General features: G+C 38.8%; 2 protein-coding genes and 1 pseudogene across 13 annotated transcripts; 1 reads left to right on the top strand and 2 right to left on the bottom strand.

Annotated features, from left to right (window-relative positions):
• Positions 1 to 2,308: 2,308 nt before the first annotated feature.
• LOC140987943 (uncharacterized) lies at positions 2,309 to 12,255 on the top strand. Of its 12 annotated transcripts, XM_073456719.1 has the most exons (16): positions 2,309 to 2,595; positions 2,835 to 3,134; positions 4,647 to 5,276; positions 5,386 to 5,613; positions 6,176 to 6,799; positions 6,909 to 7,136; positions 7,225 to 7,383; positions 7,700 to 8,338; positions 8,478 to 8,711; positions 8,800 to 8,958; positions 9,274 to 9,912; positions 10,051 to 10,278; positions 10,367 to 10,525; positions 10,666 to 11,470; positions 11,660 to 11,805; positions 11,946 to 12,255. In XM_073456719.1, exons 1-14 carry the CDS (start codon positions 2,592 to 2,594, stop codon positions 11,220 to 11,222), a joined length of 4,788 nt encoding a protein of 1,595 aa, XP_073312820.1. In that variant the 5' UTR covers positions 2,309 to 2,591; the 3' UTR covers positions 11,223 to 11,470; positions 11,660 to 11,805; positions 11,946 to 12,255. The 12 variants fall into 12 exon arrangements, with proteins under 12 accessions (XP_073312820.1, XP_073312824.1, XP_073312825.1 ...); XM_073456723.1 differs by having other exon boundaries at positions 4,647 to 5,246; positions 10,666 to 11,805; XM_073456724.1 differs by having other exon boundaries at positions 6,176 to 6,652; positions 10,666 to 11,805.
• Positions 12,256 to 12,948: 693 nt separating this feature from the next.
• Positions 12,949 to 16,946, bottom strand: LOC140988411 (synaptotagmin-3-like; annotated as a pseudogene).
• A 6,379-nt stretch (positions 16,947 to 23,325) lies between these two features.
• LOC140988410 (uncharacterized) lies at positions 23,326 to 24,012 on the bottom strand. Its single transcript, XM_073457428.1, has one exon. The coding sequence runs from the start codon at positions 24,010 to 24,012 to the stop codon at positions 23,326 to 23,328; it is 687 nt and encodes a 228-aa protein (XP_073313529.1).
• Positions 24,013 to 25,086: the final 1,074 nt, after the last annotated feature.

Below are 25,086 nucleotides of genomic sequence, written 5' to 3'. Positions count from 1 at the left end.
CCGTTTTATAAGAATATCTATTTTTGCAAATTCTACACACAATAAAAGAGTAACTCATACCTGGTTTTTTTCAATGTCGATGTGATCCCAAAATTTGCTTCGCTTTGCTCGGCCCGTCGTCGTGCTCGTCATAATATTGCTTCCTCCGGCGGATGATGATGATTGAAAATTCCCACCACCTTCGTTGGGAAGTTCCGCAACATGTTCTTCCTCATGACTGGGTTCGAAGTCTTCAAAATCGAGAATGTTTGCTAAATCTTCACCAAAACTTAAATTGCGGTTTGAAGACGACGCCATTGAAAATATATTTAATAAGTATATATAATGAATAATAACAAATAACAATTGTGCTGAAAATATTAAAAATTCGAGATTGATTGCAAATAAATATAAAATGAGATTGTTGGGTAAACATTATGAAAAACAAGCACATATTTGTAGAGGTGGAAAAAATATTTACAAATTTACTCGAAAAATATTTGCAATTTGGCCCCAAATTAGGGCCAAATTACAAATATTTCAAAAATATCCATTGGGCAACGGTTGCCCAACGGATATGTCCATATTTTTTTAATTATTTTATTATTTTATTATTATTTTTAAAAATTCAAAAAAATTTCGGTTCCAGATCCGGTTTCAGTTCGGATTTTCGGATCCAGTTCCAGAACCGGATCCGAAACCGTTTTTGGACGGTTTTTTAATATAGAATCGGTCCATTCTATTTAAATATGGTTTTGGACCGATTCCGGAACCGGTATGGAAGAATTGGTTCCGGTTCTGGGTTTTTCGGGTTGGTTCCTGGTCGAACCGACCCATTAAGCATGTCTAATTAATATATAATACTTATTTTTAATTATAATTTTATCTTAATATGTAGTTTATGAAAAAATAATTTGATTAAATATTATTGAAAATTAATTACTTTTAAAAATTTAAAAACCGTATGCTTATTTTTTTTTTAAAAAAATAANCAATAAATATTTGAAAATTTTGATATTAATGTTTCTTAATATTCCTTATACATATCAAAACAATATTTCTTAAGTATGTATCTAGAAATATTGTGAAAAACAGGTTGAATAGTACTAGTAAATTCAAAAAAACCTTCTTGTTCAGTTATTATAAAAGGTTGACAACATTTCGTAACAAATTTAATGATAGCTTTTCGAGATATTTCTTTTGTAATCGTGAAAGATTTACTAGATGAAGGATTAATTTGTTCTTGAATTCTTTCCCTATCGAATGGTTGTTGAGTATCAGGGTCAAGCTTATGTATCTTGACTAAATGTTTTTTCAAAGTGCCGGTACCACCGGAACCACCACCCGTTTTATAAGAATATCTATTTTTGCAAATTCTACACACAATAAAAGAGTAACTCATACCTGGTTTTTTTCAATGTCGATGTGATCCCAAAATTTGCTTCGCTTTGCTCGGCCCGTCGTCGTGCTCGTCATAATATTGCTTCCTCCGGCGGATGATGATGATTGAAAATTCCCACCACCTTCGTTGGGAAGTTCCGCAACATGTTCTTCCTCATGACTGGGTTCGAAGTCTTCAAAATCGAGAATGTTTGCTAAATCTTCACCAAAACTTAAATTGCGGTTTGAAGACGACGCCATTGAAAATATATTTAATAAGTATATATAATGAATAATAACAAATAACAATTGTGCTGAAAATATTAAAAATTCGAGATTGATTGCAAATAAATATAAAATGAGATTGTTGGGTAAACATTATGAAAAACAAGCACATATTTGTAGAGGTGGAAAAAATATTTACAAATTTACTCGAAAAATATTTGCAATTTGGCCCCAAATTAGGGCCAAATTACAAATATTTCAAAAATATCCATTGGGCAACGGTTGCCCAACGGATATGTCCATATTTTTTTAATTATTTTATTATTTTATTATTATTTTTAAAAATTCAAAAAAATTTCGGTTCCAGATCCGGTTTCAGTTCGGATTTTCGGATCCAGTTCCAGAACCGGATCCGAAACCGTTTTTGGACGGTTTTTTAATATAGAATCGGTCCATTCTATTTAAATATGGTTTTGGACCGATTCCGGAACCGGTATGGAAGAATTGGTTCCGGTTCTGGGTTTTTCGGGTTGGTTCCTGGTCGAACCGACCCATTAAGCATGTCTAATTAATATATAATACTTATTTTTAATTNTAAAAAATTAGAATCCGGGACTTGAAAGCCCGGATTGTAATATTTTCACAAACTTTTAGAATCTGTAATATTTTAATAAATAAGTTTTAAATATATATTATTTTTAAAAAAAACCCTCGAATTATGTGTTTGCTTTTCAATGGTTTGGGTTTTCAAAACCCAGCACTGCAGACACCTTTACGTCTCTCGGTTTTCACTAAAAAGTGAGTATTGGGCTTATTGGGTGGGTTTCTGGTGCATCGTTGCAGCCGACTGCGCCACCGGTGGGGTACGGTTCTGCGGCTATCACCGACAACGCCAAATCGTGGAAGGGTTCTGCGGCTATTTTGCGCCTTTGCAAACCCTAATTGATTTTGTTATGGAAGGTATAGAGCCGTGGCTCTGATGCCATGGCGATTTGAGTGGAGAAAACATGGGTAAGGAACTAGTATTTATCTTCATTCATAGGTTAAAGAAGTGTAATATAAATAGGATAAAAAAAGAGTAATTGATGGAATGATTCCGGCCTCAATAATTTGGAAGATACAAATTTTAAGAAAATATGGGAATCCCTAAAATATTGGCACTCTTTGTGCGTTTTTACGAGATGAAACTGTAGATTATTTGAATTCCAGTTTGATACTTGCACATGCTAAGTTTTGTGGTCTTCTGACAGCTTGTGGACAATCATCCAGCAGTCCATTTTTGTCACAGCCAGCTTTTGGCGAGAATAGTAATGCTAGTGACAATCCTTTTGCTCCTAAGCCCATTGGAAGCACGAGCCCTTTTGGTTCGCATACCGGAGGTTCCATCTTTGGGGGCATGTCTACTGGTGTATTTGGTGCTCAATCTTCTTCTCCTTTAGGTTCGACTTCTATGTTCGGTGCTTCTTCGTCACCTGCTTTTGGAAGTTCAACCCCTGCATTTGGTGTTTCCTCAGGCTCGGCTTTTGGAAACTCGATTTCTGCATTTGGTGGTAAGCGCATCAATACCCACCTATGAAATTGTTTCAGCAGCTTATAGATTTGGTTTTAAATACATTGATTTATTTTCTAAACAAAACAATATCATTAATTGATCACTGCGATATGAGTTGGTCTTGTTCCTGTTGATATGTGATGGTCGTGTCTCCCATATTTTAGTGAGTAAATAGAAATTTAGTGGGAGGGGGAAGGAAACGAGGTTGAGGTTGGAGGAGTCGACGCCTAGTCATTATTTCTCTCAATAGATGAGTTCATGGGATATGAGTAGACATGACCAATTGCTTCCAAGTTTTGCCTTATATGCTATAGGCAATCTTCGTACATCTCAGAGAATGTTCTGCTTGTGGCCTGTTTTAGCTAAAAATATCTAAGTCCATTGTTTTTAAGAATATTCAAAATCTAGTTTCATTACATGGAAAGCTGAAGGAGTCGTTATTCTTAGTTTGAACTTCATCGTCAATAGATGTTTGCTTTGTGGTAAATGATTAAAAACGTACTTGCTAAAATTATGGAAAATTCTAACAATGAATTTAGAATTTATCTTGTAAAAATAGTGTATGTATTAAATACATGAATCACAACTGCGAGTGAGCAATATAACTGAATTGACAATTACAAGTAACTTCAAGTGTAATATTCTTCTGTGAAACACATCAATTGTAAAAATTATTGCATAGGAATTTGTAACGATACGTTTGTGATTATATATATATATATATATATGTGGGTGTGTGGGTGTTCCTTATTTGCATGTTTATTTTTTTAACCTCATGTTCATCTCACCTCACCTTGTATAATTCAAATGACCAATCATATTCTACATCACCATCAATGTCAGTGCAATTGTTGTCATTCATTTCGAACATTTCACTTTGTTAAGAGTTTGTAATTTGAATCAATCTTGTGTCATGTATGCTATATTTTGTGGCAGCATCTTCTTTTGCGTGCACATGTTTCCTTAGTGCCCTAAAATTACATTGAATGTAAATTGTATACATTTGAATTTGTGGTAGATCATGTGCCTTCCTAACATATTAGGGCTATTTTTTTTAATGATTTTCCCCATGCTGGTCTGTGTTTATTTCAGTCAACCAAACAAATCCATGTCTTACTATGGGAACTGTTTGAATTTGTATCAACAAAAGTGTTTGTTTCGAAAATCAACATGCCATACATACTGTAGATTTTTTGATCTTATCTAAAAGTTCTCTTTTATTATCATAGTTGAAAAAATTGTGAGGTGATCATAGTAATATTCCAATAGATTCAACACATATTTAGCATAAATCACAAAATTTGTGAAGAATCATTTTGATTTTTATGTAACCTGGGTTTCAATTCGTGTCCCAGAGACTATTTTTATGTGATAGACACTTTCAACTATGTCAAAGAAGCGTTGTTTGAATCTGGCAGGCAATGGGATTCATGCCAAGATGCTTTGAATTTTTTTTTTCTTTCAACTATTGTCTTCTTATTATGCAATATGTTTTGTGTTGATAATATAGGTTCTGGGGTATACGGTCAGAAACCGAGTTTTGGTGGTTTTGGATCTGATACAACTCAAACAAGTCCATTTGGAAGCTCATTTCAACAAAGACGACCAGCTTTGGGCATCAATTTGTTTGGTTCCTCAACACCATTTGGTGCTCCTAGTCAGCCTGCATTTGGTTCATCAAGTAGTCCTGCATTTGGCGCTCCAAGTACACCTGCCTTCGGTGCAACCAGCAGTCCGGCCTATGGTTCTACTGCAAGCCCTACATTTGGTAGCACAAGTGGTGGGTTTGGTGTGTCGACTTCTCCTTTTGGATCAAGTACTCCAGCATTTGGTACTTCTAGCACTCCAGAATTTGGTTCCACAACTCCTGCTTTTGGCGCGACGAAAACTCCTGCTTTTGGCGCGACGACACCTCTTGCTTTTGGTGCGACACCTCCTGCTTTTGGTGCCTCAACATCTCCTGCTTTTGGTTCCTCAAAAACTCCTGCTTTCGGTGCGTCAAGTACTCCTTTTGCTGTTGGATCCAGTCCAGCATTTGGTCAATCAACTGCTGTATTTGGAAGTATCCCATTTGGAACATTATCCTTAGGAGTTCAAAATGCTTCTTTTCGTAAGTTGCTTTCATGTGCTCTGATGGCAGGTTTCTGGAATTAAGTATATTATTTAGCTCAAATGTGCTAATGAAGTTTAGAGTTTTGGAATCGTTATGGTTGTAACTGATCTTCTGCTTTCATGCAACTCCTATGCAGGAGCACACACTACAACCTCAACTTTCGGTGGCACTGGTTTTGGCCAGTCTGTTTTAGGTAGGCAACGAGGGGGAACTAGATTAGCTCCCTACTCATCAACTCCTGAGACAGATGGAGCCACTGCTACACAGCCTGCTGGCAAACTAGAATCTATTTCAGCCAATCCAGTCTACGAGGATAAAAGCCAAGAAGAACTTAGATGGGAGGACTACCAGTTAGGAGATAAAGGTACTCATGTCAGACACTTGTTGACATCTTGAATCCCTAAAAAACTTGTTACGTCCATTGTCGATAAATTTTTTCTTATTAAAACAAGGAAGGCCAGCTCCTGCTGGACAGTCTACTACCGCACTTGGATTTGGTACCTCAAGTTTTGGCTCGGCGACTGCTGCTGCATTCCCTCATTCGTCTGCCACCCCTTTTTCATCCACAACACCTTTCAATCCATTTGTGTCCCAGAACCTTTTTTTATATGGTAGACACTTTTTTTTATACAAGAAATGATATTATATTAGAAGATTAAAATATAATAGTTACAAAAAGCAGACAAGAGATCCGCAAGGGAAGAGAAGAAAGTAAAATCACTAATCATGTCAACAACAGATATAACTCCAATTCCCTCACTAAATCTGAAATCGAGGGATTCTTAAACTCTGAATGTTTTATGATTACCAATCCAGAGATGGTTTGAATCTGGCAGACAATGGGATTCATGACAAGATGCTTTGAATTTTTCTTTTCATTCAACTCGTCTTCTTATTATGCAATATGTTTTGCGTTGATAATATAGGTTCTGGGATATTCGGCCAGAAACCGAGTTTTGGATCTAATAAAACTCAAACAAATCCATTTGGAAGCTCATTTCAACAAACACAACCAGCTTTTGGCAGCAATCTGTTTGGTTCCTCAACACCATTTAGTGCTCCTAGTCAGCCTGGATTTGGTTCATCAAGTAGTCCTGCATTTGGCTCTCCAAGTACACCTGCCTTCGATGTCACCAGCAGTCCAACCTTTGTTTCCACTGCGAGCCCTACATTTGGTAGCACAATTGGTGGGTTTGGTGTGTCGACTTCTCTTTTCGGATCAAGTACTCCGGCATTTGGTACGTCTAGCACTCCAGCCTTTGGTTCCACAATTCCTGTTCTCGGGGCGACGACAACTACTGTTTTTGGCTCGACAACATCTCCTGCTTTTGTCGCGACGACACCTCCTGCTTTTGGTGCCTCAACATCTTCTGCTTTTGGTTCCTCAACAACTCCTGCTTTCGGTGAGTCAAGTACTCTTTTTACTGTTGGATCCAGTCCAGCATTTGGTCGATCAGCTGCTGTATTTGGAAGTATCCCATTTGGAACATTATCCTTAGGAGTTCAAAATGCTTCTTTTCGTAAGGTGCTTTCATGTGCTCTGATGGCAGGTTTCTGGAATTAAGCATATTATTTAGCTCAAATGTGCTAATGAAGTTTCGTGTTTTGGAATCGTTATGGTTGTAACTGACCTTTTGCTTTCATGCACCTCCTGTGCAGGAGCACACACTACAACCTCAACTTTCGGTGGCAATGGTTTTGGCCAGTCTGTTTTAGGAGGGCAACGAGGGGGAACTAGATTAGCTCCCTACTCATCAACTCCTGAGACAGATGGAGCCACTGGTACACAGACTACCGGAAAACTAGAATCTATTTCAGCCAAGCCAGTCTATGAGGATAAAAGCCACGAAGAACTTAGATGGGAGGACTACCAGTTAGGAGATAAAGGTACTCATGTCAGACACTTGTTGACATCTTGAATCCCTAAAAATCTTGTTACGTCCATTGTTGATAAATTTTTTCTTATTAAAACAAGGAGGGCCAGCTCCTGCTGGACAGTCTACTACCGCACTTGGATTTGGTACCTCAAGTTTTGGCTCGGCGACTGCTGCTGCATTCCCTCATTCCTCTGCTACCCCTTTTTCATCCACAACACCTTTCAATCCATTTGTGTCCCAGAACCTTTTTTTATATGGTAGACACATTTTTTTTATACAAGAAATGATATTATATTAGAAGATTAAAATAAAATAGTTACAAAAAGCGGACAACAGTTCTGCAAGGAAAGAGAAGAAAGTAAAATCACTAATCATGTCAACAACAGTTATAACTCCAATTCCCTAACTAAATCTGAAATCGAGGAATTCTTAAACTCTGAATGATTTATGATTCCCAATCCAGAGATGGTTTGAATCTGGCAGACAATGGGATTCATGACAAGATGCTTTGAATTTTTCTTTTCTTTCAATTCGTCTTCTGATTAAGCAATATGTTTTGCGTTGATAATATAGGTTCTGGGGTATTCGGCCAGAAACCGAGTTTTGGATCTAATACTACTCAAACAAGTCCATTTGGAAGCTCATTTCAACAAACACAACCAGCTTTTGGCAGCAATCTGTTTGGTTCCTCAACACCATTTAGTGTTCCTAGTCAACCTCCATTTGGTTCGTCAAGTAGACCTGAATTTGGCGCTCCAAGTACACCTGCCTTCAATGTCACCAGCAGTCCAACCTTTGGTTCCACTGCGAGCCCTACATTTGGTAGCACAAGTGGTGGGTTTGGTGTGTCGACTTCTCTTTTCAGATCAAGTACTCCGGCATTTCGTACGTCTAGCACTCCAGCCTTTGGTTCCACAACTCCTGTTCTCGGCGCGACGGCAACTACTGTTTTTGGCTCGACGACATCTCCTGCTTTTGTCGCGACGACACCTCCTGCTTTTGGCACGATGACACCTCTTGCTTTTGGTTCAACACCTCTTGCTTTTGGTGCCTCAACAAGTCCTGCTTTTTGTTCCTCAACAAGTCCTGCTTTTGGTGCTTCAAGTACTCCTTTTACGGTTGGATCCAGCCCAGCATTTCGTCAATCAACTGCTGTATTTGGAAGTACCCCATTTGGAACATCATCCTTAGGAGTTCAAAATGCTTCTTTCGGTAAGTTGCTTTCATGATCTTTGATGGCAGGTTTCTGGAATTAAGTATATTATTTAGCTCAAATGCGCTAATGAATTTTAGTGTTTTGGAATCGTTATGGCTGTAACTGATCTTTTGCTTTCATGCAACTCCTATGCAGGAGCACAAACTACAACCTCTACTTTTGGCGGCTCTGGTTTTGGCCAGTCTGCTTTAGGAGGGCAACGAGGGGGAACTAGATTAGCTCCCTACTCATCAACTCCTACTCCTGAGACAGATGGAGCCACTGGTACACAGACTACCGGCAAACTAGAATCTATTTCCGCCAAGCCAGTCTACGAGGATAAAAGCCACGAAGAACTTAGATGGGAGGACTACCAGTTAGGAGATAAAGGTACTCATGTCAGACACTTGTTGACATCTTGAATCCCTAAAAAACTTGTTACGTCCATTGTTGATAAATTTTTTCTTATTAAAACAAGGAGGGCCAGATCCTGCTGGACAGTCTACTACCGCACTTGGATTTGGTACCTCAAGTTTTGGCTCGGCAACTGCTGCTGCATTCCCTCATTCCTCTGCTACCCCTTTTTCATCCACAACACCTTTCAATCCATTTGTGTCCCAGAACCTTTTTTTATATGGTAGACACTTTTTTTTATACAAGAAATGATATTATATTAGAAGATTAAAATATAATAGTTACAAAAAGCGGACAAGAGTTCCGCAAGGAAAGAGAAGAAAGTAAAATCACTAATGATGTCAACAACAGATATAACTCCAATTCCCTCACTAAATCTGAAATCGAGGAATTCTTAAACTCGGAATGATTTATGATTCCCAATCCAGAGATGGTTTGAATCTGGCAGACGATGGGATTCATGAAAAGATGCTTTGAATTTTTCTTTTCTTTCAACTCGTCTTCTTATTATGCAATATGTTTTGCGTTGATAATATAGGTTCTGGTGTATTCGGCCAGAAACCGAGTTTTGGATCTAATACAACTCAAACAAGTCCATTTGGAAGCTCATTTCAACAAGCACAACCAGCTTTTGGCAGCAATCTGTTTGGTTCCTCAACACCATTTAGTGCTCCTAGTCAGCCTGCATTTGGTTCATCAAGTAGTCCTGCATTTGGCGCTCCAAGTACACCTGCCTTCGATGTCACCAGCAGTCCAACCTTTGGTTATACTGCCAGCCCTACATTTGGTAGCACAAGTGGTGGGTTTGGTGTGTTGACTTCTCTTTTCGGATCAAGTACTCCGGCATTTCGTACGTCTAGCACTCCAGCCTTTGGTTCCACAACTCCTGTTCTCGGCGCGACGACAACTACTGTTTTTGGCTCGACGACATCTCCTGCTTTTGTCGCGACGACACCTCCTGCTTTTGGCACGATGACACCTCTTTCTTTTGGTTCAACACCTCTTGCTTTTGGTTCCTCAACAAGTCCTGCTTTTTGTTCCTCAACAAGTCCTGCTTTTGGTGTTTCAAGCACTCCTTTTACGGTTGGATCCAGCCCAGCATTTCGTCAATCAACTGCTGTATTTGGAAGTACCCCATTTGGAACATCATCCTTAGGAGTTCAAAATGCTTCTTTCAGTAAGTTGCTTCATGATCTTTGATGGCAGGTTTCTGGAATTAAGTATATTATTTAGCTCAAATGCGCTAATGAATTTTAGTGTTTTGGAATCGTTATGGCTGTAACTGATCTTTTGCTTTCATGCAACTCCTATGCAGGAGCACAAACTACAACCTCTACTTTTGGCGGCTCTGGTTTTGGCCAGTCTGCTTTAGGAGGGCAACGAGGGGGAACTAGATTAGCTCTCTACTCATCAACTCCTGAGACAGATGGAGCCACTGGTACACAGACTACCGGCAAACTAGAATCTATTTCCGCCAAGCCAGTCTACGAGGATAAAAGCCACGAAGAACTTAGATGGGAGGACTACCAGTTAGGAGATAAAGGTAATCATGTCAGACACTTGTTGACATCTTGAATCCCTAAAAAACTTGTTACGTCCATTGTTGGTAAATTTTTTCTTATTAAAACAAGGAGGGCCAGCTCCTGCTGGACAGTCTACTACCGCACTTGGATTTGGTACCTCAAGTTTTGGCTCGGCGACTGCACCTGCATTCCCTCATTCCTCTGCTACCATTTTTTCATTCACAACACCTTCCAATCCATTCGTGTCCCAGAGCCTTTTTTTATATGGTAGACACTTTCAACTATGTCAAAGGAGCATTGGTTTGAATCTGGCAGACAATGGGATTCATGCCAAGTTGCTTTGAATTTTTCTTTTCTTTCAACTATTGTCTTCTTATTATGCAATATGTTTTGTGTTGATAATATAGGTTCTGGGGTATTCGGTCAGAAACCGAGTTTTGGTTGTTTTGGATCTAATGCAACTCAAACAAGTCCATTTGGAAGCTCATTTCAACAAACACAACCAGCTTTTGGCAGCAATCTGTTTGGTTCCTCGACACCATTTGGTGCTCCTAGTCAGCCTGCATTTGGTTCATCAAGTACTCTTGCAATTGGCGCTCCAAGTACACCTTCCTTCGGTGCTACCAGCAGTCCGGCCTTTGGTTCTACTGCAAGCCCTACATTTGGTAGCACAAGTTGTGGGTTTTGTGTGTCGATTTCTCCTTTCGGATCAAGTACTTCGGCATTTGGTACTTCTAGCATTCCAGAATTTTGTTCCACAGCTCCAGCTTTCGACGCGACGACAACTTCTGCTTTTTGCACGATGACAAATCCTGCTTTTGGTGCAACACCTCCTGCTTTTGTTGCCTTGACAACTCTTGTTTTTGGTTCCTCAACGTCTCCTGCTTTCGGTGCTTCAAATCATTTTACTGTTGGATCCAGTCAGTGTTCTAAAATTCGACCTAGGCGGATGCATAGGCGCTAGGCGCCTGCTGACCGCAACGAAAATGTGCTAGTCGGCCAGCCTAGGCGGTAGTGTGGGGAAGCAGTGGGAAGAACAATTGTACCTGTTAGGGGCTCCGACTTTTGAAACTACAGCCACAGCCATGATGAGATTCTAGCATGATGAACGATTTGAAACGGATGGCAGATGAAGGGTGTGAGGAGGCTTTCTAATTAGAAGGGAATGAATGGGAATGGCAGTATGCAGCTAGGGTTGATAAAAAAGAAACGGTAGCTTTCTCTCCATTTTTTTAATTGTGGGCCAGTTAATGGACAACCCATTGACTTATAAATGATCCTACTCCTCAATAACTAAAATTTATAACACCTTTCCTTAACTAAAAGTTGTAACACCTTTCCTATTTTTTTTTGTTTAATCATAATCACAAATTTCTTATTTTTTATCATGCTTTCGCCTAGGCGGCCTAGGCGCTGGTCTAGCGCCCGACTAGCACCTAGCGAATTTTAGAACCTTGGTTCCAGTCCAACATTTGGTCAGTCAATTGCTGTATTTGGAAGTACCCCATTTGGAACATCATCCTCAGGAGTTCAAAATGCTTCTTTCGGTAAGTTGCTTTCATGTTCTCTGATGGCAGGTTTCTGGAATTAATATATTATTTATAGCTAAAATGCGCTAATAATGTTTAGTGTTTTGGAATCGTTATGGCTGTAACTGATATTTTGCTTTCATGCAACTCCTATGCAGGAGCACAAACTACAACCTCAACTTTCAGTGGCTCTGGTTTTGGCCAGTCTGCTTTAGGAGGGCTACAAGGGGGAACTAGATTAGCTCCCTACTCATCAACTCCTGAGACAGATGGAGTCACTGGTACACAGCCTACCTGCAAACTAGAATCTATTTCAGCCATGCCAGTCTAGAAGGATAAAAGCCACGAAGAACTTAAATGGGAGGACTACCAGTTAGGAGATGAAGGCACTCATGTCAGACACTTGTTGACATCTTGAATCCCTACAAAACTTGTTACATCCATTGTCGTTAATTTTTTTCTTATTAAAACCAGGAGGGCCAGCCCCTGCTGGACAGTCTACTACCGCACTTGGATTTGGTTCCTCAAGTTTTGGCTCGACAACTGCTCCTGCGTTCCGTCATTCCTCTGCTACCCCTTTTTCATCCACAACACCTTCCCATCCATTTGCTCCAAAAACCTCCCCAGTTTTTAACAGCTCAGGGTTTGGATCTTCGTCCTCCACGTTTGGTTTTTCCGTTTTGGAACGTTGAATACATTTGGTTCTTTCCCATTAACACCAGCAACATCCTTCTTATTTGGATCTACTGTCAAACATTTGGAGTTGGTACCTCCCCTTTTATTTTTGGCAACTCCAGCACATCAGCTTTTGGATCCCCATCTATCTTTGGCCTGACATCATCACAGGGAACCTCATCTGCATTTAATAATGGCCGGGCTTTGCCAATACTCAGTCCTTCCCATTATTCCAGTCAAATATATCTATGCTAACACCAGCAAGTTCTCCATTTGCACAGACCTCTTCTGTGCATGGCCAAACTGCCCCTGGGCTTAGTCAAACAAATCTGTTTAGTACACCCTCAACTAGTTTTGGTGGAAATATGTTCTCAAGCACACCATCACTTCGAAGTGACATCAACTCTCTGGGATTTGGCGAAACAACTAGTTTTGGTGGAAATGTGTGTACCTTAGATTCTCAGTGTTCCTTTTACATTGGGATCAATTAAAGACAATTAAAAACATTATCATCATTAGTTATGAAGAATGTCCATAGACCCATGCTACTGTACATTTGAGGGCATGTTGTAGCCCTGCCTGGTTGCATCTCATAATGTTTTTTCAAAAACTTTCTGGGTGTTAAATAAGATAACTTTGTTGAGCTTGATTTGACCGGATTATAGTTGAGTTTGGGAGGTCTAGTTTGATTTATGCTGCCTTCGTATGAGCACGCTTGTATGTTATGCTTGAAATTTTTATTTTTATTTTTGTTTTTGCCTGTGGAATTTGCATTTTAGGGTGATGTGGATGCTAAAATGCATCCAATTGGTTCGAGATATTTCTAATAGATGGGTAATGAGAACTTGATTTTATACCAAAGTTATCTCCACGTGCATTTGTGAGAAAGATTTTTTGCCCAGGAATCTTAGATTTACATGGCATTATCCAGTATATGGTTTTCAATATCCCAATGTTTCCTCATGTGTCGAGATAATTTTTGTTATTCAATTTTTAGTATCTTTTTTTTAAAATTAATTATGTTATTTCTTTTAATTTGAAGCCATTACTTTCTAGTCCATTTCAATTGGCGCAACCACCTCAGAGTTGTGGTGGTTTTAGTTTTAGCAACTTAGGAACAGTCTCAAGCAGGTTAATCAATATCGAGCCTTTGAATGGCCTATGACATTTTATTTGTTTTCCATGATTGCCTGAGATTCTGAGTGTTGCTTTAATTGACGTCTTTGGGTGTATCAGCATGAACAAGTGGCATTGGAGGCACCCCTGGTATTTTTAGCCAAGGTGCATGTAGACAACTGTATGTCAAAATTTCTTTCATATTTTGGTTCAAGTCTAGTTACAATCAATTATCTGTACTTGATGAGAACTGGAACAGTTTGATTCAGACACTTGACTTTGACATCCCTGGTTTTGCAATTAGAGAATGTTTCTTTTTCTTTGCCCTCTATCAACTGTTGGATTGTAAATGCTGAAGCATTTCATTAATGGCCAACAAATTAAATCTGTAAAGATAAAATCAAATAACATAAATAAACATGAAATGATATATCAACAATCAAATCATAGAGTCAAATCTAGAAATAACTAGCCATATATGTAAATAAAGAATTATCTTATTTTAAATTCTTGGAAACTGTAACTAAATGAAACAGAGGAAAACCATGTTATTTTATTTCTTCATCTTATTCATACAACGTAACACACAGAAGAAATAATACAATAAAAGGAAAGAGTATAATCTCATATATTATGGGATTTAAATCAGTCAATATCTTGAATCATGAGATCATGATCTTCCTTGATTTATTAACACTCTCCCTCAAGTTGGTGTAAAGATGGTCATCATGTCCAATTTGCTGACTTGATCCTCAAAAAGTTGTTTTAATAATCCTCTGGTTAAAATATCTGTAATATGTTGTATGCTTGGCACAAATAGAATACAAATTATCCCTTCTTTCAATTTTCTATTTTATAAAGTGTTTACCAATCTCATTGTGCTTAGTTTTGTCGCGTAAAACAGGATTATGAGCAATGCTGATGGCTGATTTGTTGTCACCATACAACTTTATTGATAAAATAATCGACTTTTTAATATCTTCTAAAACCCTTTTTAACCACATAATCTCACATATTCCCTTCCGTCATTGCTCTAAATTCGACCTCGGCACTACTTCTTCTCGATAATGTTTATTTTTCTTGATAAAAATTCTTAAAATCTTGTAAAAGTATTGGTATTTTCCAGCTAAATAAAAAAAACAAATAACGATAATAAAACATCTAACAAATTTATTGATGAGAAATTATGTGATTTTTTTTATATTCAGAATATTTTTCAGAAAAAATTTCTTGTGAGATTCTATCATATAGTTTTCCAACATAATTCGACATGTATGACCTCCGTTCTTTGAATCTGTCAATGATATTTCTGGTTGATACGTCCGTTGTGAATGACATCGGAGAGGTTGATGTCAACATGTCCTAAAGATTCCTAAAACATGTAATAAATTTTTAGTTAGGAAGAAAATATGAGATCACGTGTATCTGAACTAGTTTGAAAAATTAAGATTTGTACGTAAGATGGAGATCATAGGAATCTGGTAAATAATTATCCGAGTTTCGAATACCTTGGAATGGCTTGCTCATGACTTTTATATGTATCTTCTCTTCCAAGGGAGGTTCTTCGGACAAGAACTGGAACTCTTCGTCCCACGCCGGATTACGAGTTCTCTTAATCATCTAAACAACACCAGATATTTCTCAACCGAAAGCGTAAATGATAGGGTGTAAAGAGGGACTTGAAAAGCAACGGAAGTTCACCTTTGATTTCTTTCTTTCCCCTCGAAATATTATCAAAACGTATGGATTGTTGTGGCGTGACCCTTCTACATCATGTGCTCCTTGGACTGAGAGTAGAAGTAAGCCTGCTTCGTTTGGGCTTCCATTACCAGATGCCCCATTAGTTATACTAACTTTTCTACCATATCCTTCAAGAATCCCACTAAAACTACGCAGATCTTCTCTAAAAGGTGCATATGTAAGCTCAAGTACGATTTGCCCTCGTTGCTTCTTGTTGTGAGGAGCAGAAATACTTGTATCTTTCAGCAATTCGAGTGTTGCCTCCGTTGGCACATTTGGCGCTAGTAGTTTCAGAGGATATAGTTCATTCCCTAATCTATCGTGAGCACCCACCTGTTAAAACGCCACATGTCTTATTTTTAGGACCGTGAGAGTAGATATAAGAAGAATAAGCTTACCATGTATGGTCGGTGGAAGATGTCCAAGGCTGAGATTCTTGAACTCAATCGACTCTACTCTGTAAATATGGGCTCAGCCGAGCTTCTAATTATTTTACAAATAGCCTGTACATCATAGTTTAGATAAAATAGATTCTCTGGTTAAAGCATCAGAAAGTTCGGAGATGTAAAAAACCTTGTCAAGAAAGGGCCACATATCAGACAAAAATTTGTTTAACCAATCTACCTGCATATGACAAAAACTTTGTCACAACATCGAAAGACAAACAAAACAAAGCCTAGTAGCCTTCTTTGTTACGTACGCTGGAAATGAAATGGAAAAGTGAATACTCACTCGATCAAAATCGGGACTCTTCACCCACAGAGGAATTTCAGGCATAAGATCTTCCAACGAAGCTGTATCGAGCTCACATAGTAGCCTGATTTCCGCATCCTAACGTCAACAATTATCCACACTCACTCATTATCTCATTTCATATTTCAAACAACCAAATGCATCTCGAGTATATTTCTTCGAATAGCCAATCGAAAATCGATTGAACCAAGAAAGACCTTTTACAACAGCTAAGATAGAACATGAGTGAGAAAGGCTTAAAAACTAAAAAAAAAAAAAAAGCAGAGAAAGATTCAATCAAATCAAGCTTTTTTATGACATTACATATCAATAATACAAGTAGCCCCCAAGAAAATAGGGTCGGGCTGGCTCACATTTACAGATAATAATGCCATTTTTGGTAGAAGTTAATATCACATTAAGCATGATTTATAGATACTTAAAGACTTTAATTTGCATCACAACATAATAGATGATGAACTTGAAGAATGATCAAACGCTCTTCATTAAAAAAAATATAAAATTTCCAATTTTTCCATAATTTGTAAATGAGTGCTATTCACAATAATGAATCAGAACATAAACCTCGCTTCACATATCAACAAGAAAGAAAATATATGTATCATTGATCAAATACAAAAGTCTACACAAGAACAAAAAACACATGGATTTGGAAGAAAACTGGTTACCGTTTGACATATAAATTTAAACCCAAGAATTTATTTTATTTTTTTTTCAAAAAAATTATTCCCAGTAAAACAAGAAGCAAAATCAAACAAGATTACCTCAACATCTCTGGGTTCAGAATAAATAAAAATATAAAACCCAATCAAGAAACCAAGAGGAAGCCTAATCCCAAAACCAAGAACTCCCAATAAACTGCTCAGTAATCACATCTGGTTTCTTCCTTCAACTCCGAAAAATGACCCCTCCTCGATCGTACATAAATCAAATGTAAAAGTAAGTTCAAAATTTTTTAAATAGATGAAAAAGGACAAAAATTAAAGGTAGGAAACGAGAGAAGGGGCATTGGAAAAGCAAGAAAAAGAGGGTGAAATCAATAAGAATCAGCGAAGAATATTGAAGAGGATTACGATGGTATTGATTGCCAAGGAGAGCGAGTTTAGAAATTACTAAGGGACTGAACTGAAACCGCCAAAAGGTACACTACTAAATACAACACTTCAAATACTTCTCCAAGAGGAAAATATTAGCGTACATATAAGTTTATAATTTAACGGTTCGAAAGAAGATAATATTTTGACATAAAAAATAATAATTTGACATGAAAAAAAATACATTTTCATAAGTCTGGTCGGATAGAAGATTCATTTCACATATATTTTTTGTGATTATGAGTAAATATTATGTGAGACGGTCTCACATATCTATATCCGTAAGATGAGTCGATCTGATTCATATTTGTAGTCAAATGTAATATTTTGCCATAAAAAATAATATATTTTCATAAGTCTGATCGAGTAGGAGATATGTCTCACAAAATTAATCAATTAGACTATCCTATTAGACTGTATCTCCGGTCAATTTTGTAAGAAAAATATCCAACTTGCCACGGTCCATAAAAAAATATGAATTTTTATGTCAAACATATTGATTTTTTTATAAATATGAATCGGATCAACTTATCTCACATATATAAATGTGTGAGACCACTTCACGTGAGATATATTTTAAAATCTATAGATATATTTTATAATCTATATCTATACTTCTATACTTACTATTTATTAAGTTTAAAGTACCTAGAATAACTACTTTTATTGTCATGGTCTATTTTTTGATAATCCCAAAATATCATTTTTCTCAAATTACATCACTTATATTTTATAAAAAATATAATTAAACCTATTTTAATAAATTTGCATCTTATCTTTATCTATCATATGCTAATAAAAACTTTTTATATCTTTATTTATATTTTGAATTTTAAAGTTAATAATCATATGACTCATAACATAAAAAATTAATATCCAAATATTTTTAAAGTTTCGAATTTTAAAATAATCTCTCGAATTATTAAAAAAAAAAAATTAACACACAAAAATTTTAATATGTATGCGCGTTGGAAGACGTACTAATATATATTAGTGGTCCACGCGCATAATTATTCTTCATTTCTTATTTTTCAATTAAATTTTTTTTTCAAAATTTAATTATTAAGATTGAAGTGATATCACTGTTTCTTTTCATAATTCAATAGAATAGATAAGAACATAAAATATTTCAGAATTTTAAAAATTTTGAAAAAGTGATGATAGATTAAATACAACATAACTTGTATTTTTCGTAAATCCAAAAAAATATAGATAAAAATAAATAAATATTTTAATAAATTTATGTATTTTGGAAAGTGAAATAGATACAGATTATACAGTACCTGTAGTTACAAATTTATGGAAATAAGTTTTTATGTTATTTTACATTAAACGAGAAAAGATTACTTTTATAGTTTCTCAAAACCTTTTTCGTAAAATTCAATTTCAATTGGTGTAACCATGTTGGACCACTATTGTCTCACACTTAACATGTGACTAGCGAACAATTCTGATGGATCGTGTGATGGGCACCGAACATTTGCTTCAAACACAATATTCTCTATAAGATATAATAGTTCGTGTTCTAAGAATGTATACATGATGAATTAAATCAAGATTGGTTTTAAATCAAGCGGAGAATACTTGAAGTAATTATTCTTTAAGAAAATCGATCAGTTGAAGACTTTTAGCTTGTTTAAACTGATCAATTGAAATACGAGGAATCGGTCATGGCTTGTATCAGTTCAGTTATGGTCAGCTCAACTGATCAAATCAGTTTAAAACAAAGTTAAGCAGTTAATACACAAGATATGTTTATGGATGTTCGGAGACTTCAACTGCTCATACGTCACCCTTTCTATCACCTCGGATAAGATCCACTAGAAGGTTTTGATTTATACAACACCTTGTACAAATCTACTCAGCTTAGGACTTAATATACTGTTTAACTAAACTCCTAGCCTAGACTGAAGGCAGCATCTTTCAGCCAACACTTGTTTAACGTCTGAGTGTCAAAGACTACATACACAAGTTTATTGTCTTTGTGCAAGACTCACTCAGCTAAACTTTAAGATCAACTCTCTGTATATGTGAGTTATTGTGTGTGCGTGTGTGAGAACTAATATAACAATACAAGAATAAAACACGAAGGTGTTCTCACACACTGAGAGAAAAATTGCTTCTAATCTAAGCTGATATGAATTTAAGCGAACCCCTTCTTTTTTCACACACTTGGATGTTATTAGTCTTCAGTGAGATTCATCTTTTATTTATAAGCGCGAAGCTAGATCGTACAGTGAGACTCAATAATTGTATCCGTTGCAGCTTGAATCCATTCTGGAACGTTTTGTCTTTGAGCTCTGCTGCAACGTTCATTATTGTATTATTGATAGTACAATTGCTTTTGTACATTTGTGCTTAGTTGGATTCTATTCGCTAAGCTTGTTGTATTCTGCAAACTGATTGGTTCCTAACTGATGCTCTGAACTGGTTAGTTGAACTGGTCTTGAAATGGTGCGGTGAAATCAGTTGGCTCGTCAGCTGAACTGGTTTCACTGATTCAGTTGGACTGGTCAGTTGAACTCTTCATCAGCTGGCCGGGCTTCTGAAGGTCTTCTGCTGAATCACCTATCAACTGAACTGGTATTTGATGTATCAATTTAACTGGTTCAGTTTGTCAATCAGTTGGCACTTTCAGTTTACTTCTCGATAGCTTCAGTTTTGGCTCGGTAACAGATCAATTCGAAGCCTGATCAGTTTCAACAATCTGCGCACTTAGGTAAATTTATTAGAAACAAAATAACAAGTTTTGTTAACATCAAAATAAAGATTGCGAACATGAAATATTCTAACAAATGCAATGTGGTGCGTGTGTAAAATAATAATTATCCCGCATATGAATCATGATCACGATCATTAATAGATTGAGTTGATTCATAAAATTTTGTTATAGTTTTAAATTATTTTTATTTTATAACGATAATAAAATTATATTAAATATATAATTTGTAGAAATAATATGTGAATTTTTGAATTTTTACAGTGGATTAGATAGTGTAGTTATGGGTAAATTTTATGAAAAATATTATTTATTTAAATAGATATGGTATTTTCGTAAAAAATAATTGGTGTTATAAAATCGGACCACTAAGGGCCTCAATTTTTATACATAGTATAGATATATAATATAGCAATATATTATATAAATCGTTATAGTTATTGATCTAATGAATTTTCTTTTTGAGGAATTCTATAAAACAAAATGAGAACTTACTAATAAGGATTTAGATTATTATAACTCTTAATAAAAAAATTATTAATTTGAAAATAACAAAAATCATTCTTAGATAATTGATACTTACGAAAAATTAAGGGTCTGATTCCTGTAAGTGTCAGTAGTCTAAACGCAGGTTTCGAAATTGCTCTGAGCCTGAAATCACGAATAAGACCGTTAAAAGGGGACCGGAGTGGTGTCCCGACGTAGCCCCTCCGACGCTGAAGTCAGAGACTGATGATATAAGTGGAGAGCAGCTAAGGGTGCTGCTGAAAAATAATATAGTGAATATATCAATTGAATGCTCAAACATGATATTTATAGGAGAATGCTTGGGCCTGGGGGGCCTTCTACCTTGGTTGGGGATGGGCCAGGGGTCCAAAATCTGGTTTGGGCCATGGGGTATCACCAGTCTCCCCCTCCCAAGTCGAACTGAATTGCATGTTCGAAGTTCGATTAATCGTGTTGTCCTCGATTTACAACATGTGAGTTGTTTGTTCTTCCCCTGTTGCTCATTAGTCTCCAAAAATTCGGAAGCAAATTAAATCGTATTTCCACTCTGAAAGACCAGATCTGTACGGGGCCACTTTATCCTCATTTCCCCAACACAGAATTTCCTATGCACTCCATTCATGATCTCTCCTCTGCCTACGTCCCACCTGCGCACTAGCACTAGCATAGCCATACCCACCAGCTTCACACTCTCCCCCATTCTAACACCGCAGCCCTCCTCAAGCGCCCGTCCTCGCTAGCTCTCACCCTCGCCAACACCAGCCCACTCTCGATCGCTCGCCTCGCTTCCTTACCTTCGCCTCGCTTCGCCCACACCGTTCGCCCCTGTCAAGCCTATCGATGCCGACTCTCGCCCATCACCGCCCTCATCACCTCGCCCTTCCACCTTGGGCGCCTCGCCGGTCGCCTCTCCTTCTTCCTCATCTCTTGCATCGCGCAGCCTCGCCTAGCCTCTCCGCCTACACCTTCGCGCTTCGCTCCCTCCTCGCGTTGTTGCATTGCCTTTTGCATAGCCCCACCTCCTGCGCAGCACCCTCACCTTTTTCTCTCCTCGCCTCGCCTCGCCCCGCCCCATCCCTGCTGCTCGCCCTCACCCCCTCCCCCCTTTGCACGCTTCGCCCTCGCCCTCGCCTTTCTTCTTGCCACTTTCCTGTCTCGCACAGCCAGTCTCGCCATCAAGAGCACGCTCGCCACTAGCACGCGCCTCCCCTGCCATCACAGCCCTGCGAGCTCGCCCTCAGCGCACCTCGCCCTTGTCAGCGCAGCCCTGCGCGCTCGTCCCGTCGAGAGCCCTCGCCTCCTCGCCCCGCCAACGCGCAGCCCCGCCCAGCGGGCCAAACACACGCCCTCGCTCACCGCCTCAACACGCAGCCTCACCGTCCTTCACCTTTGCCCACGCTTGCCTCGCCCATTCACTAGCCTCGCCCCTCTGCCAACCCTCGCCCTCGCCTAGCACGCTCCAACCCTCGCCTAGCACACCCTCGCCCCTCCTCGCCCAACCACACCCTCACCCAGCACGTCGATCGCTCGCCCTGTACAGCCTCGCCCTCCGCTCCTTGGGAATGATATTATGGTTTCTGAAGAGCTTTTGGGGGCGTTGCAACCAAACCACCACTGGGCAGGTCAATCCTTGCGACCTGACCAGTCAGGTCGATCCCCGTAATTTTCACAGCAGCAAACATCATTCTTTATCGACAAACAAATAAATTTTTCTAACACGGTATGATCTCGTCGTCCTCATCTTCAAGGTTCTCTACTAAGCTTTTGAAGGAAAATAATTTCCACTTCCCCGTGTCCTTGACTCCTCTGCTAAAATATTCTTTAGCAGGAAAAATAAAACTTCAACCTTCTCAACCTCTAACTCCTTTGCTGGGCGATGCCATAGCAGGAAAATAAAACTCTTACCTCATCATCTCGTAACTCCTCTGCTAAGCGGGTCTTAGTAGGAAAAATCAAACTTCAACCTCCTCACCCTCTGACTCCTCTACTAGGCGATGCCTGAGCAAGAAAATAAAGGTTTCACCTCCTCAACCTTGACTCCTCTAACAGGCTTAGCCCAAGTAGGTAAAATTTAATTTTTCTCCTCTCCAACTCTTCTCCTCTACTAGGCGATGCCTTGGTAGGAAAATTTAAAGATGTCTCTACTCCACTCTGCTCCTCTACTAGGCGATTCCTTAGTAGAAAAATTAAATTTTTTCCTTCCCCACTCTGCTCCTCTACTAGGCGATACTTTTGTAGGAAAAATTTTATTTTTCTCCTTCCCAACTCTACTCCTCTACCAAACGATGCCTTAGTAGGAAATTAAAACTTTTCTCCTCAACTCTGCTTCTCTACTAGGTGATGTTTTAGTAAGAAAATAAAATATTTTCTCTTTCTCAACTCTGCTCCTCTACTAGGTGATGCCTTAGTAGGAAAATAAAATATTTTCTCCTTCCCAACTCTGCTCCTCTACTAGGCGTGCCTTAGTAGAAAAATAAAATATCTCTCCTCAATTTTGCTCCTCTACTAGGTGATGCCTTAGTTGGAAAATAAAATATTTCCTTCTTCCCAACTCTGCTCGTCTACTAGGCGATGCCTTAGTAGGAAAATAAAATTTCTCTCCTCAACTCTGCTCCTCTACTAGGCGATGCCTTATTAGGAAAATAAAATATTTTCTCTCCTCAACAACGTTAATGAACTGAAAATATGAACTTGATTTTATTGAATTCCAACTGTTTACAAGAGAAATATCAAAGATGAAATACATCAACGATAAATTCTAGAATGATATTTCGAAAGGTGGTAAGCATTCTAGTGTCTCTTTTTAAAGCCTTGCCTTGAGCATTCTCCAAGTAATAAGCTCCAGAATTAAATTTCTCAATCACTCTAAAAATACCCTCCCACTCTGGGTCCATCTATCCTCTCTGCTCTTCTTGTACATTCAACAGGGCCTAGTCACCCACTTCTTCCTTTCCTAATCATGTTAACCCCTACACGCGTCATTTTTCCCTCCTCCCTCACTACCCCTTCATAACACCGACGCGCGAATTTTTGGACCCCGCACAAGACTCCAACTCCTTTTCCCACAGGAAACTTAAGCTTCTGATGATAAGTAGAAGCTACGGCTCTAAAATCCCTCAGGGCTGGCCGTCCTAGAATTCCATTATACGCTGACAGGGTATCCACCATGATGAAGGATATCATTTTTGTTACCCGTTGAGGATCAGTCCCCAAGGATAGGGGAAGAACAATCTGACCCAAAGGTAGGATGGTGTGTCCTACAAACTCATACAGCGGGGTGGAGACCGGCTCAAACTCAAATCCTTCCACCTTCATTTGATCCAACGTGCTCTTGAACAAGACGTTTACGGAGCTTCCATTATCAATAAATATCCTCGCCACATCATAATTAGCAATGGTGGCCGTCACCACCAAGGCATCATTATGTGGAGTCACAACGCCTCGGAGGTCTTTCGGCCCAAAGCTGATGACGGGGTCTTGTGGTAAGTCTGCACCCCTACATATCTCAAAGTTCTCCAACCTTCTCCTATGTGCCTTCCGAGCTCGCCCAGAGTCTCCATCAGTAGCACCCCCCGAGATCATATGAATCATTTCTCTCGTAGGGTGGTTATCCTCATTCATTCTCTTCCTCAGTTCGACGGGCTCTTGAGGGACATCTTGACCTCGACCTTCCCTTCTCTGCTCCCTGACCCTCTAATTTATCCACGGAGGGCCTTGACCACGCCTAGGGGACGGGCGAGACCTCTGTCGACTCCCGGATGAGGATCCTTCTCGTTTGTCCCACGAAGGCAATCTAGCACTGCTCTCAACCCTTTGCGACTTCTCCTACCTCTCCTCAGGCTCCATCACCTTGTCACGACTCCTATCCAGAGGAACATGGGATGAGAATTGTCCTCTGCCCCTAGCTTTATCCTCCTCCCTCTCGCTCGCACCTCTCTTCCTACCTCCTCTTTTCGTTCCCTCAACTCTACTTCCCCCAGGCCGCTGTTCCATCCTCTTATGCCGCTGGGTATCTTCTATATTTACTTATTTTTCCATCCGAGATAACATATCATCATAACTTGATGGAGGTTTCTTAACCAAAGATTTAAATAACTCCCCTCCCCTCAGTCCTTGGGTAAATGCACTTATCATGATGTCAGGAGAAGCATCTGGTATATCTAGCGCTGCATCGTTGAAACGCCGGATAAATTCTCACAGAGTTTCAGTTTCTTGCTATTTCATCATGAACAGGCTCAAATAATTTCTTTGGTGCCTCTTGTTGCTAGCGAACCTGTGCAAGAAAGCAGTGGAAATATCCTCGAAAGATCGTATAGAATTGGGCTGCAAGGTGTTAAACCATTGCTGGGCTGACCTCACTAACGTGCCCAGAAACACCTTACACTTAACTCCATCTGAATATTGATGCAACAGAGCTGCATTCTCAAACCTTCCCAAATGTTCTTCTGGGTCAGTACGTCCATCGTATTCTTCCACATTTGATTGTCCGAAATTTGGAGGAAGCCCTTCTTCCAAAATGACAAGTGAAAAAGGACTTCTTCTTTTGTGTGCCGGCGGTTTGCTTCCCAACTGCTACCTCAACATCCGTATTTCCTTCCACATCTCTCTCATCTCCATATTTCTCTCATTTGGGAGGGGCTGTGTCTCTTCAACCCTGCTTTGGTGGCCCTCAGCATTTTCCTTTCGCTCCTGGTG

This window comes from Primulina huaijiensis, chromosome 11 (genome assembly GCF_012295235.1).
Source record: "Primulina huaijiensis isolate GDHJ02 chromosome 11, ASM1229523v2, whole genome shotgun sequence".
Classification (NCBI taxonomy): domain Eukaryota; kingdom Viridiplantae; phylum Streptophyta; class Magnoliopsida; order Lamiales; family Gesneriaceae; genus Primulina; species Primulina huaijiensis.
This window is presented reverse-complemented; position numbering and strand designations above follow the sequence as displayed.